The sequence below is a fragment of the Bombus impatiens genome, unplaced genomic scaffold (genome assembly GCF_000188095.3).
Source record: "Bombus impatiens unplaced genomic scaffold, BIMP_2.2 scf_0417, whole genome shotgun sequence".
Taxonomy (NCBI): domain Eukaryota; kingdom Metazoa; phylum Arthropoda; class Insecta; order Hymenoptera; family Apidae; genus Bombus; species Bombus impatiens.
Genome location: NT_176836.1, coordinates 300601 through 313995, shown reverse-complemented (window position 1 = coordinate 313995; position 13395 = coordinate 300601). Strand labels below are relative to the sequence as shown.

At 26.4% G+C, this 13395-nt stretch overlaps 4 protein-coding genes and 1 long non-coding RNA gene across 8 annotated transcripts in view; 4 read left to right on the top strand and 1 right to left on the bottom strand.

The window, feature by feature from the left end:
- The window catches only part of LOC100744138 (protein sel-1 homolog 1), a 4071-nt gene extending 2021 nt beyond the window's left edge, over positions 1–2050 (top strand). The window contains exons 4-7 of the mRNA XM_012386702.3: positions 87–566; positions 694–922; positions 1007–1413; positions 1524–2050. Coding sequence (XP_012242125.1) covers positions 87–566; positions 694–922; positions 1007–1413; positions 1524–1949 — 1542 coding nt within the window. The 3' untranslated portion in view covers positions 1950–2050. The remainder of the gene's footprint in view (positions 1–86; positions 567–693; positions 923–1006; positions 1414–1523) is intronic.
- LOC117151756 overlaps positions 1–12853 on the top strand; it is a 25732-nt gene extending 12879 nt beyond the window's left edge. The window contains exon 3 of the long non-coding RNA XR_004461867.1: positions 12730–12853. This is a non-coding gene — a long non-coding RNA (uncharacterized LOC117151756). The remainder of the gene's footprint in view (positions 1–12729) is intronic.
- On the top strand, positions 3095–6627 carry LOC100746577 (cilia- and flagella-associated protein 157). The gene is made up of 7 exons (XM_012386688.3): positions 3095–3425; positions 4222–4493; positions 4684–4837; positions 5326–5614; positions 5769–6032; positions 6122–6247; positions 6358–6627. Exons 1-7 carry the CDS (start codon positions 3301–3303, stop codon positions 6553–6555), a joined length of 1428 nt encoding a protein of 475 aa, XP_012242111.2. The 5' UTR covers positions 3095–3300; the 3' UTR covers positions 6556–6627.
- LOC100746460 lies at positions 7015–9165 on the top strand. The gene is made up of 4 exons (XM_003490231.4): positions 7015–7155; positions 7651–7933; positions 8025–8253; positions 8339–9165. Exons 1-4 carry the CDS (start codon positions 7133–7135, stop codon positions 8419–8421), a joined length of 618 nt encoding a protein of 205 aa, XP_003490279.2. The 5' UTR covers positions 7015–7132; the 3' UTR covers positions 8422–9165.
- Positions 8872–13395, bottom strand: LOC100746343 (mitochondrial 2-oxodicarboxylate carrier). Of its 4 annotated transcripts, none has more exons than XM_033321228.1 (7): positions 13293–13395; positions 10652–10880; positions 10418–10524; positions 10233–10289; positions 9538–9837; positions 9265–9410; positions 8872–9052 (listed from the first exon to the last, which is right to left on the bottom strand). In XM_033321228.1, exons 2-7 carry the CDS (start codon positions 10830–10832, stop codon positions 8932–8934), a joined length of 912 nt encoding a protein of 303 aa, XP_033177119.1. In that variant the 5' UTR covers positions 10833–10880; positions 13293–13395; the 3' UTR covers positions 8872–8931. The 4 variants fall into 4 exon arrangements, with proteins under 4 accessions (XP_033177119.1, XP_033177120.1, XP_033177121.1 ...); XM_033321229.1 differs by having other exon boundaries at positions 8932–9052; positions 10652–10858; positions 13293–13380; XM_033321230.1 differs by lacking the exon at positions 13293–13395 and adding an exon at positions 11557–11975 and having other exon boundaries at positions 8932–9052; positions 10652–10858.

Genomic DNA, 13395 nt, shown 5'->3' with positions numbered 1-13395 from the left:
ATATGTTACATTATTATTATATGTATAAATGAATTAATAAATAGGAGTTGTAAGTTAATAAATATCTATGGGCAAATTATTTTCAGGGTATGGGTTTTCTATATGCGACTGGATTAGGTGGAGTACAAGCATCACAAGCAAAGGCATTGCTACATTACACAGTAGCAGCACTTGGTGGAGATACTCGTGCACAAATGGCCTTAGGCTATCGTCACTGGGCTGGAATTACAACTCCAGCTTCTTGTGAGAGAGCTTTAGATTTTTATCGAAAAGTAGCCAACAAGGTTGCAGAAGAGGTTTCCCTTAGCGGAGGACCAGTTGTTCAGAGAATTAGACTTTTAGATGAACAGGAGAATCCAGCATACAGCTCAGGAATCTTTGATCAAGATCTAATAGAATATTACCAATTGTTAGCAAAAAAAGGAGATATACAAGCTCAGGTGGGATTAGGGCAATTACATTATCAAGGTGGAAGAGGTGTACCACTGGATCATGAAAGAGCATTACAATATTTTCAACATGCTGCTGATGCTGGAAATCCCCTTGCTATGGCTTTTCTAGGAAAGGTAATAAATATTAAATTTTAAACTAAATAGTAACTTATTATTTTCTGTTATGCTACAGATATTTTTGGAAATTATATAATGTTGGTATTCATTAAATTATATTTAATAGTATATCGTATTTTTATAGATTTATTTAGAAGGCAGTGATATAGTTAAACAGGATAATGAAACAGCATACAAATACTTCAAAAAAGCTGCTGAACTTGGAAATCCTGTTGGTCAGAGTGGGTTAGGTCTTATGTATCTTTATGGAAGGGGCGTTGAAAGAGATACTGCAAAAGCTCTTCAGTACTTTAGCCAAGCTGCAGAGCAAGGATGGGTTGATGGACAACTTCAACTTGGCAATATGTATTTCAGTAAGATTAAAAAAATTCATTTTTTTACTTAATAAATTTTATACAATTTATTGTAGTTATCCTAATAACACAATTGTCTAATAGGTGGTACAGGAGTAAGACGCGATTACAAATTAGCTAACAAGTATTTTAGTTTGGCTAGTCAGTCTGGTCATGTTTTGGCATTCTATAATTTGGCACAAATGCATGCTACTGGAACAGGCATGATGCGTAGTTGCCCAGCTGCTGTCGAACTTCTAAAAAATGTTGCAGAAAGGGGCAAATGGAGCGATCAGCTAATGGTTGCTCACACAGATTACAGAGAAGGTAGAATAAACGAGGCTTTCGTCAATTATGCTCTCCTTGCAGAAATGGGTTATGAGGTAGCACAGAGTAATGCTGCATTTATATTGGATAAAGGAGAAACATCAATATTATCAGAAGAAGAGGGATTAGTTAGGGCTCTTGCTTTATGGGCAAGAGCAGCTGCTCAAGGATATTCTACTGCTCAGGTATGTTATCTTTTGCATAAATTAAGTAAGGAAAATCATTTATCCGAAAATTATTGAATTATTATTAAAGATTTTATCTACTATTATTTGCAAAGAATTTATTATAACAGGTTAAATTAGGAGATGCCCATTACTACGGTCGTGGAACAAAAGTTGACTATGAGGCTGCAGCTACTCATTATCGATCAGCGTCTGAGCAACAACATAATGCGCAAGCAATGTTTAACTTGGGATACATGCATGAACGTGGCTTGGGTCTTGCAAAAGATCGGCATCTTGCCAAACGATGTTATGATCTAGCGGCTGAAGCTAGTCCAGATGCAAGAATTCCTGTAGCACTGGCTCTCATTAAACTTTCATTTTTCTTTGGACTGGAATATCTGCAAGAATTTAGCCTTGCTGATCATTTAAATAAGTGGGACCAGCTTTTGGGTCAAAACTGGGACTTATATCTTATCGGATTGCTCACTGGCATGCTCAGTTTAATTATTTATTTTCGCAGGCCACAACCACCACCTCCACCTAGAATTAACTAGTTCTTAATTACCTTTTTTCGAATCTATTTCTCTTTTTCTTTTAGATGAAGTAAAGTTTGTTACTGATGATTCATAAATACATGCACATGTGTGCATATCGATATGTTGTTTTTATTGAGCACCTTGTTTATGTTTAAATTGTTTGAAATTCTAGTGAAATTGTGAACAGTTTGTATTTCAGAAATTTGATAGTGTGCGAGTATGTATGTATGTATTATTGATCTGTATTTATTATGTCAAATTCTGAAGTTGATAGATTTGATAATGGTTAAGTAATATTTTAGAATTCTTTAACTTCACTTATACATTGATTTTTTGCTTTCTGTATATATACAAAACGAAATCAGATTTTAAAGAAATCTTCACATTTTAAGCATTTGCCATTTGTTTAGTTTGTATGGATTTCTTTAAATTTTTAAATCACAAATTATTCATAAATTGATTTGGAATAGATTTTTATACTTAATATTTCCATACATATATGTATGTATATTTCGAAAAAATATAGAAATGATAATAGAATCACAAAAAAGAGTGTAAATATTTACAAATAGAGTGAGTATAATGTTTAAGATAGAAAAAATATAAGATAGGAAACATCTTTTCATTATTATACATTTATATACAACAGGTAAGTTTCTAGGAAATATATTTTTATGATAATGTATAAAATGTATGTATAAATTAATAACATTAAAATTATGTTTTTTGATAAAGGTAAGATTTATGTAGAATACTTTATTTTACTTAAAATGATTTGTAAATTACGCCTTCATATATTGACATGGGTATGTTCTGTTCTAAAAGATGTCTTTTGATTAAAATTATAAATATTTGTGAATGAAGATATATCTTTCATGTATTAATGTATAAACATTCCTTCACCGATTATGATGTTTACAAATGTATTATTTATTATTATACACTAATAAAATTTTATTACAATTCTTTGAAAGGATTAAGAATATTATTTATTAGGTTTTTTCTGGACTATATTGAGTAGATATGTAAAGATTGAAGAAAGTTTTGAATGATAATAATGAAAAGAGAGTTTAAGCATAATTATAAAAGTTATTTGTACAGAAAAAAAGCAAATTTAATTTTTTGCGCAAAGTAATTTAGAGATGTTATAATTAAATGACGTATATATGTTAAAATCTCTGAAAAAGATTCGAGAAGGCTTTGAAGATTAAACAGAAGAAATGATTTCATTATGAAATGATTTGTCAAATTCTTTCGTTACCGTGAAACTAGAGAATTATCGATCTAACAAGAAATACCTTCGTAGATTGTTCCTTAATGTGACGTACAACGGTTTAATTCGTTTATAACCGGCATCTGATTGATAGCAATGCAACGGGCTAGAAGGAAAAAAAGCAAAAGTAAAAAAAAGAAAGTGAAAAAGAAATGTATCGACGAAAGGGAGACCCTGTCTTACGAACAAGAGATCTTAGATAACAACAGACAGTTGGCACGGTAAGTAACGGTTTACGTACAAATGTAGTAGATTTCAGGCTATTTAGTTAAATCATGATAAATATTTCGATTAATCGAAAATTGAGTTTGATTTCATTTTATTTATTATTAAATGTGTTGTTACAAATTATCGTGTTTGATTTAAAAAAATTTATTTCAAAATTTATGAATATACTGTATTTTATAATTTTTAATATACATATGTACAAACTATATAAATTATATATTATATATATTAAGAAAGAAATCGTTAAAAGGCTAATAAGATGTTATGACACTGTATTTTATGCATACAACAAAAAATAAACAATGTGCGATTTAATGATCGATAAGACTCGATAATTTTTAAAAAATAAATATACATTTTATGAACTTGAACATTGTTTAATCCATTTTAGCGTTAAAATTATTTAATAATTAATAATTAATATTTGATGTGCAATTGAAATTATTTTCTTTTTTATTTACGATTGACATCCAAATATTTTCAGAAATAATGGTCGATATAATGTTTTCTTTATAAAATAAATGAACAATTTTTTTGTTTAAGATATTTTTTTTTATCAACGAAAATGTGAAAATGGTAATAAGAATAAAAAATACGGCAACAGGATATAAAACGGTACCTACAAAAACAGTTTCTTTTAAAAATAGTTTTTGTGCTACTAGAACTAACGAAAATATTTAAAGAATATAAAAATAAGAAAATAAAGAGGGTGAATTAAAAAATGAGACAGTTGAAATGTAAATATAATGCAAACTCGAAAGAATGTTTGGATTAATGGAAATAAATTAGATTGAGAAGTCGAAATGAAGAACTGGAGGAACAAGCAGAACTTGCAAAAGAGAAGTTCCGGCAGTTGGAAGAAGATCGCTCGGATGTAATCGCACATTTAAAAAGAAGTCTAGAAGAAAAAATTGAAGAGTCAAAGGAGCTTTCTGAAAGACTCACCGCTTTAGAAGAGTTACGAAAAGATGAACTGGCTGCTTATAAGAAAAAGGAAGAAGCGATGGATAACGAATATCGCACGATGGAGAATAATTTGAGCGCAGAAGTTAAACTAGCTGGTGAAATATAACAGTTAAATTAAGTTTAATTATTTACGATTGGTTTAATTAGCAACAATGTCAATATATTGATGATATGATATCATTTTCTTCGAAAATCTTTTTTTATGTGTAGTGTTAGTAACTGTTTTAAGTGTATTGTAAGACAACAAAATTTTATTATGTAATATAATTCTTCTCTTTTGATTAGCTGGTAAATTAAATGCACTGGAAGATTGGCGATTAGCTCGACTTGATCTGTTACAAAAATTCGAGAAACAAGAACAGGAAATGGCTGAACAGGAAAAGCGACATAAGGAAGAACTTTACGAAGCTGAGAAGTCTGTGGTAGTCGGAAAATCAGTGTATGTTCTGTTAAAAGACTTGATTATGTTTAAAAAAGAAATTTCACCTTTATTTATATTTAATATCCCATAGTTTTATATTTAATTACTTTTAGTTCCATATATTTTTACAATGAACTAATAAGTTATGAATTTTAATAATTCCAAAATATTTTATAAAAATGATTCATTCATCTAAAATATTTCATTCATGTAAATATGTCTAATTTTCTAAATATTTTGTAAAATATTTTGTAAAAAGACAAAATTCTATTTATGAACAAAGTTGTAATCTTATAGAGGTTTTCAAATTATGTAGGGTTGACTGCATTGTCCCACTTAATTACATACATTTTGGATATTTACTATCCATGAAGGATATATGCAGCTACCTTCTGAAATACTGTGAATCTATGTATCTCGCTTGTGATCGTTAAATCTAGGAATATAGAAAAATTTACGAGCCGATGATTGCGGTAACTGTATGCAATCGCGATGAATGTGTGCAGGATGCAGAAAGAGATGAAAGAACATTTGCAAATTTTATCGGAGAGACTTCTGAAGGCGGTCACATTGCGGATAACGGAAGTCATGAATCGTGCAATTCATGAAAACGTGGCATTGAATCGAGATCTTGATAAATTGCTGAAAACCAACAGAGAACTCGATGCCATCAACATCGAAAGCAAGAAAACGGAACAAACGTTAAGGCTGAAATGCGAATTGTTCGAAACCGAGACGCAGATAATATTGAATAAAACGCTGAAACAAAGGCATGCGATTCATCAAGTCGTCGAGGTGATATTATTATTATTATCGTTAAGGTTAAAATGAAATTTAGCTACCTCTATCGTCTTCATATCAACAAACTAATATAGTTTAACTAATAACGCATTTCACATAAAAATAGATATAAAGTACAAGTAACAAGTGTATATAAATAATTCCACAGGAATATGAATCGTTGATTATGTATTATGGACAAGTACAGAGAAGTAATGTTCGTCTGAAGCAATTGCAAAGTATCTTAGAAAATATAATTAAACGAAAAGATGCACTCCTAGATAAGGAAATAAAACAATACGAAAAAAATATCTTGATGGCTAGAAATGAAAATAAACGATTAGTGAAATTAATTCAGAACAAAGAAAAAGAATTGGATGCACTTAAAACTATTTTGAATACTGCTACCACATTTCTTAACGAAGCTTTGCAGGTGGTTATGATTATTTAATTTCTCTTCATTTTTTTTTACATTTATATCTATTTTTCTATCAATTATTTTATATAAATAAATTTATATAGGTCACAGAAAAAGCTTATAATAACCAACAATGCCTTGGAAAAATGGCACCAAAACTATTGCAGTCTCTCATGGAAATATTGCAAACTGAGACCATTACTAGTGCTGTAGATTACTCACCATCAGAGGTGCATATTTTAATATTGAACCTAACTAATAAAGAACCATAAATCGAAAAGTTAAATCATACATAAAAAGTTTAATTATAATTTAAAAACGATGTACATATATTTTATAGATTGATAATATTGATTGTAAATACACATTGGGATGTTTGGGACTTATTGAACCCATTAAAGAAGGAAAGGTTGCTAAAAAAGAAAAGAATGATATTCAAGAAGAAGTACAAGAAGGAGAATCATTGAAAGACTTGGAATGTATACCATCATGCTTATTGAGTGATATTAGTTCTAGTGTTTCCTCTCCTAAAGAATAACCAATTTTGTATTGTATATTTTAGTTGTGGTAATTGTTATATTGCCACATATATTAAATAACACAAAAATTACATTTGTAGAATAATATTTTCATTCGCAATATTTATGATTTTAAAACAATATTAACATTTTATTTATATTGGTAATTTAAAAAAGATGCACAATAATATTTCCGTTTTTTAAATAGAATTAAAATTTAAACAGAATTAAAAGCAATGCATTTTATTCGTTATACAATCGGGCATATTTCATTTACGAGACACTTAATGTTAAAAGTTTGTGCAATGTACATATACATAGGTTTTTTGATTGAAATACTCTTTAAATTTTATACAGTTATATAGAAAAATATAATAAAAATAAATCAAGCTACCCATGGCATTTTAATTAATTAATTAAACGTATTAATATTTCACGCCATGAGATTGAATCGATCTATTAAATATATAACATGTTTTCTTCAAAATGGCTTCCCAAATATTCTAGCAAAGTTCGTTGATTTCTCTTCGCGAAACACTATGTATATATAAATTTCGATATATATATATATTTACATAAAAAGAGAAAATAGAAAAAATGCCTAAAAAGAAACAAGGAAGGTTGGTGAAGTTATTTTAATAAATAATAATTTTAATAATTTATTTAACTATAACTTTTTAAATTATTATACAGAAGAATATTTTATTACAAAAATTTATATTTTGTCACTTTATAATAATTAAACTGTATGTAACTTAATAAAGGTTAGTAACGTTAAAATATTTAAAAAAACATCCAGGACTTTTATTTGTGAACATAAAGATACAAAATGTGTAATTTATATAATAATACATTAAACGTCAAAAGAGGTTAGGTTATAAAATAAATATTGGAGTTTCATTCTTATCAATATTGAAATAATAACAGAATAGAAAATTAATATGAAATTCAGTTAAGTCTCTATTAATATAAATGTACTTAAATTAAGAAATAACTATTTCTTCACTATTTTTTTAATATTAGAAGAAGTATTATTCTTTTACATCTTTTTTTTAAATTTAATTCCTTATTTTTAATTTTAATTAAAAAATAATATTTATTTTATATACATATAGAGGTAAAACAAGAAAAGAAAAGAGGGAAGTTAATGAAGATAAGGAAAAGCAGTACTTCGAAGAAATTATTGATATAGATGAAAATACAACAAAAGATTTTGAATTTCTATCAAATGCTCCAATTTCTAAAAATGATGACTTTGTTTTTCAATCAGAAAAAAATTGGGATGTTGATGTTTTCAAATACTCTGACTTTTTTACAATTGATCTAAAAACATTATCTGCAGCAATAGAAGCAATTTCATTTAATGAAAATGTTAATATTGATGCAAAGTATTTTACTGTAAGTTTAATAATATATCAGACTAATTTAGCTTAATCCTGACTCTTTAAAAAATAAGTAAATATTACTGAAGTATTATTAACCATTGCAGGATGACCAATTAACAGATATCTACAACACTGTGGAACGAGGTAAAGAAAATTATAATAAAATATTAAGTGACTCAGAAAAGATGATTGTAAATAATACAAAACATGAAGACGAAAATCAGGATTTATTAGAAAATACAGCTGATGATTTAGACTTTTTATTGTCATGTCATAAACCTGTGACTGATCCTTTGATAGTTGTGAAATCTGTATCTCTTTCTTCTAGCTCTGGTATATGTTTATGCATATTTAGAATGAAATACTTTATTTGAAACTGTTACTTTTAAGAGGCTAATGAAATACATATTTGTTACAGATTCAAAAATAACAAATAAATCTAATACGTCAACCAAATCTTTGGACTTAGAAAAGTGGCTAGATTCTATTTTAGATGATTAACTGTGAATAATTTATTATATTGTTATCTCTGCAAAAATTTCAGAAAATCAAGATAAATATTTCTGAATATTTGCATATGAACCAAAACAAAAAATTTATTTTTTTCTGAATAAACATTATTAAATAAGCATTAAATAGCATAACAAATAGATTAATAAATATTAGAGTATATTCTTTTTTGTGATATATTTCAACCTTTTTTTTACATAGACATTTCAAATTTTATAACAGATATAATTACACAATTTTCTTTTCAACAACATGTTGTATAAATCTGACATATTTTTTATTTTATATTGTTGGATGACTGGATTACTTGTATAAAACATTTATTTGTAAATTATTAATCTTTAAACACACTACCAATATCACTAAATCTAAGGCTAACTCACATTTCTAACTATAATCTCATACAAACAAATACATATCAAGGAGCCATTTTTTTTAAACAATTCATTGGTAATGTAAGAAATGCATTGTCCAATCTGCTCTGTAGAGTAAAATTTTATTTTAATCACCAAACTGCATATTGAGAAATGCTGTCATTTTATCATAAACTATAAGCATAATTGCACCACCTGGACCTAATCGTAAGATCTTTGGTAACAATCCTTTATACAAGGCTCTAAATCTAAAATAAAAATATTCACAAGCTATGAATATTAAAAAGCATTTCATTGTGTACTTACTGGTTGTTAATCAGATGCAATGAGATTATGCAAATAAAAGAAGAAACACTACATGTATGAAATTATAAAAAATAATATAATTGTATAATAATAAAAAAAAAATAATTCAGAATGTCTAGAATAAATATAAGAATCTGAGTTAATAATTTTTTACCCTTCATTTTGATAAACTAAGTAAATAGTTTGCAGAGTACCCTTATACTGGATTGTTCCTTGTGGACCTTGAATACGACTTTTAGCAACATCAAAAGGTATGTTCATACAGGATGCCACCGTCCCAGCTATAAAACCTATAGCAAACTAAAAAATACATGTTCTTTTTTTAATTACATACTGATATTTATAATAAATATATATCCTTTTTCATTACTAAATTAATTATAAATAATATAAATGAAATGCCTTACATTTTAAGGCTGAAATATACCTTCAGAAACAGTTCTGGAACATATTCTTTTTGTTTATTCAGTCGAAGAATCATAGAACGATAAATCCCAAAATAAAAAGCATTGAAAACAGCATTTCTCATTATTGTAGCAGATAAACCTTTATTAAGACCATTTAGTCCAAAACCTTGGTTGTAAAGAATATGTCGAGTAACAGCAATAGTTGATGGACTATCACTGATATGTTTACGATTAGACTGCATTTGTACTTTAACTACTTCAAAAGGATTTATTAAAATTGCCTCTGTTACACCTGTTAAGAATCCAGCACAAAAAAATGCCTAAAAGGCATTATATAATTGTTAAAAATTTACATATTTAGTAACATACTTTAAACATTATGTTATTTCATAATGTACATTACACATTGAAACATTCAGTTATAAAAGGTTTAAATATGTAAACAAGTATGGCTAGTTTACTTAAAAGAATGATACACTACTTATAATAATATGGCTAAGATATTAAGAAGCTAATTAATTAATAAAATTAAATAAAAAAGATATATTTGTATCTTATCCAAGTAAGTTGTAATATACCATAATAATCTTATAGCTATAATTATTTTTAAGAAGTAGATCACACTTGTTTGCCTACATATCTCATAAAACTTTCTCTAGACGTTTTTTTTTATTAATAGAAGTACATCAAAGAAATTTTCCAATGGAATACATACCATTGACTGTGACATGTGATTATTAAAAAGCTTCTTGTACTGTTCAAAGGAGAAAAACTAAAAAATTAAAAGACATAGAAAAAATAGATATAATATTCATATAAAATTAGTAATCTTTGAACTAGATTTCATTTTAACAATTTACAATGAAAATAACGAAAAAAGAACTGTTTCATATTACATACTTTCACAGCTCTTTTAGGAGTTTCCATGATAATTGGCGGTAATATACCTTTCCAAAATGCTGCAACTCCCTCATTGTTATACATTTTATTCATACAATCTCTAATTCCTATGATAGAAATATAAATAAAAAAAATGTTTACAACTAATTAAAACAAGACATTAAAATACATATCACAATAAAGTAACAAAAGTAATGCTAAAATAAAAACATATACAAATAAACGATACAATGCCTGTATAGTAAAGAGCATCTTGAGTTCCCATTTTAACTTGCAATTGGAAACGTGTTTTAATAAGATCCATGGGGTGCATTATACAAGCTTCTACAAAACCTGCAGAACCACCTGCACCAATCTGAATGATAGCCTCCTTTATAAGACTTGATTTACGTTGAGTAATTTCTATATGTGCCATTTTGTTTCAGCCTTTTTTCCTAGGTGCTTAATTCATTAACTTTCTTAGCTTTTTATGAAAGAGAAAACATAATTTTCTTCTAGAGATTTTTCTTATACTTTATTTTGATATACATATATATTTAAAAAATGATACATATATATACATATGTAATTAATGTTATTCATTTATACAAATGATTCTTATAGTCTTACTTATTTAACATATTAAAAATATCAACCTACTTATGCAATTTAAATATTTTTTCATGTTGTGTTCTTTTATCTACTTATTAAATATTTTTATTTACTATTAAAAATATTATGAAATATTATGAAATAAATGAAGTTTTAACAAAAATGTTTTGTAAGTAATCAAATTTAAATTAACTACTCTTTCTTATTGATCAAGTTTCATTATCATTGCTACTATATTGCAATTATCTACTTCATAATAAATTTTTTAAGAGAATATTTTTGAGTATTTAAGTACTCAAGAAGAAATATTTTTTGATATAGAAAGTTTAGTAAAATGATTTGCCAAATTGATCTATGTTATAAATTGCCAAACATAAATAAACAAAAAATATGTTTTTGGTAAACACATGCTTGTTTTAATTTTTATAAAAATATTGAGTTAATAAAAAACATATTATTTAGAACAATTTTTTTTAACAAAAATGAATTTTTTTCATGCAAAAGAAAAAATGTTGTTACAACACTAACGAAGAAAATGAGATAATTACATCTTTAATATACGGTTTTACAATGACTATAACAAACTTATACTAAACCAAAGTACAGAAAATTATAAGAGCATGATAAGGCAATATCTTGTCACTCTCTTGAACAATATTACGTAATTACAATCTTTAAGTTAATTGTAAGTTAAGTCAGAATCTTAAAGCTGAAATGATTCGTTTTCAAATGCATTGCTATATGCGTCACTTTTAAGTTAAAATTATGTATAAAATATTTAGTCAAAAACATTCTTTACTTTTCTGTGTATAATTTTAGAAACTTATCATATAACTGAATTTATGTCAATTATATGAATGCACATTACGTATTTTCAAAATTATTTATTTTGAATTAAAATCGTCGATTTAAAACTAATCATCGAAAGTATTTATTAACCATTCAAAAAAAAAAAAAAAATCGAAGTTAATTAATAGATAAATGTAAATATTTATAACAAATATTATTTAACACAATTTATATATCACAGTCAAAAGAATAATTAATAATTCATCATTTATTAATTGGTATTGGTATAATATTAAAGTAGAAAATATTGTTTAATTTACTTAAATACATTACATGCATTACAATTACAAATATATTCTTGACCATACAAATAATTTGATTTCTTAAACTAGCAGGAAGGAAAACTAGTTTATAAATATACTAGTTTCTTTGTTCAATCAAGGATATTAAAATTGTGCAGCACTTCTCATACATTTTTCTTTTATTTTTCTCACATTTATATTAGAATATCTAAATATACATTACGATTTTTATAACCGAAGACTTAATTTTAATGTAGATATTTTTCATTATACCACTTTATGCAATAATATAAAAATTCTATATCTTTTACATCCAAATAAGTAATGATAACTCTTATAATTAAAAGATAGAATTAAAGGATTTTATAAGTAAAAGATTAAGAAGAATAATTAAAGAATTCTAAATATTTTTAAAGTATATAACATTTATTTTCTAATATATTTCAAAAATATTGAACTGAAATTGAAGCTGAAAATATTACAAGGGATATGATTTTCTATTTTATACTGGATAAATGTAGATACTCTATGTTTTGGAAAAAATCAACAGAATAATAGTACATACTATACATATAGTATTAATGGTGGTACTACTACTAATACTAGTATCTTCAAAAGTATAAAAAAAAGTATATATTCTATATATTCTAGTTACTGTAGACTTAAAAAAGAGTATGTTTTCTACACACAATAGTTTTTATAGAAAATTTACGAAATATTTTTTCAAAAGATGTTATAAAATTTTGATTAATTAAAACAAAGCTATTGTATACAATAAAGTATTTTGTACACTAAACAATTGAATATTTCCATCTAATAAATTTAGTCCTTTACTTTTTCATTTGACTTGACTTTTCGATCTAATATTTTTATTTTGGGATCAAACAAACACTTCGTTGCTTTGTTACACTTTGTTATATTAAAACATTCCAATTAATCCTTTTCTTAGCCACAAAAATACAAGGAATGTTAATTACTGTTAGCATTGTTATTTACAAAAAATATAAATTTAGAACAACCAATGAATTAATTATATATTAATGTTTTAAAGCACGATAGTATAATTAGATCGCTGTTAGTTTTTAATCGCATCCATCGTGCCAAGATATTCTGATTGGGTAAGTTAATTGTATATATAGATAATTTTATCAGTTGTTGAAATAGCCTGAGATAATAATGAATTCTTTATTCACCTTCGTGATATTCCGTTTCGTTTAAGTAAACCGTATTTGCAGCCTTGAATTATTATCGCTACCATTTTGTAGTTACAGTAGTTCCTTGTTGATTGACGGTCAG

Excerpts from the sequence above, each read along its gene's own strand:
- LOC100746577 (XM_012386688.3), top strand. The coding sequence starts at position 3,301 with ATGCAACGGGCTAGAAGGAAAAAAAGCAAAAGTAAAAAAAAGAAAGTG. Across the intron at positions 3,426-4,221 it reads AACAACAGACAGTTGGCACG|ATTGAGAAGTCGAAATGAAG; the intron begins GTAAGTAACGGT and ends GAAATAAATTAG. Across the intron at positions 6,248-6,357 it reads TAGATTACTCACCATCAGAG|ATTGATAATATTGATTGTAA; the intron begins GTGCATATTTTA and ends TATATTTTATAG.
- LOC100746460 (XM_003490231.4), top strand. The coding sequence starts at position 7,133 with ATGCCTAAAAAGAAACAAGGAAG. Across the intron at positions 7,156-7,650 it reads CCTAAAAAGAAACAAGGAAG|AGGTAAAACAAGAAAAGAAA; the intron begins GTTGGTGAAGTT and ends ATATACATATAG. Across the intron at positions 8,254-8,338 it reads ATCTCTTTCTTCTAGCTCTG|ATTCAAAAATAACAAATAAA; the intron begins GTATATGTTTAT and ends TATTTGTTACAG.
- LOC100746343 (XM_033321228.1), bottom strand. The coding sequence starts at position 10,832 with ATGGCACATATAGAAATTACTCAACGTAAATCAAGTCTTATAAAGGAG. Across the intron at positions 10,290-10,417 it reads CTCCTAAAAGAGCTGTGAAA|TTTTTCTCCTTTGAACAGTA; the intron begins GTATGTAATATG and ends TTAATTTTTTAG. Across the intron at positions 9,411-9,537 it reads TTCCAGAACTGTTTCTGAAG|TTTGCTATAGGTTTTATAGC; the intron begins GTATATTTCAGC and ends TGTATTTTTTAG.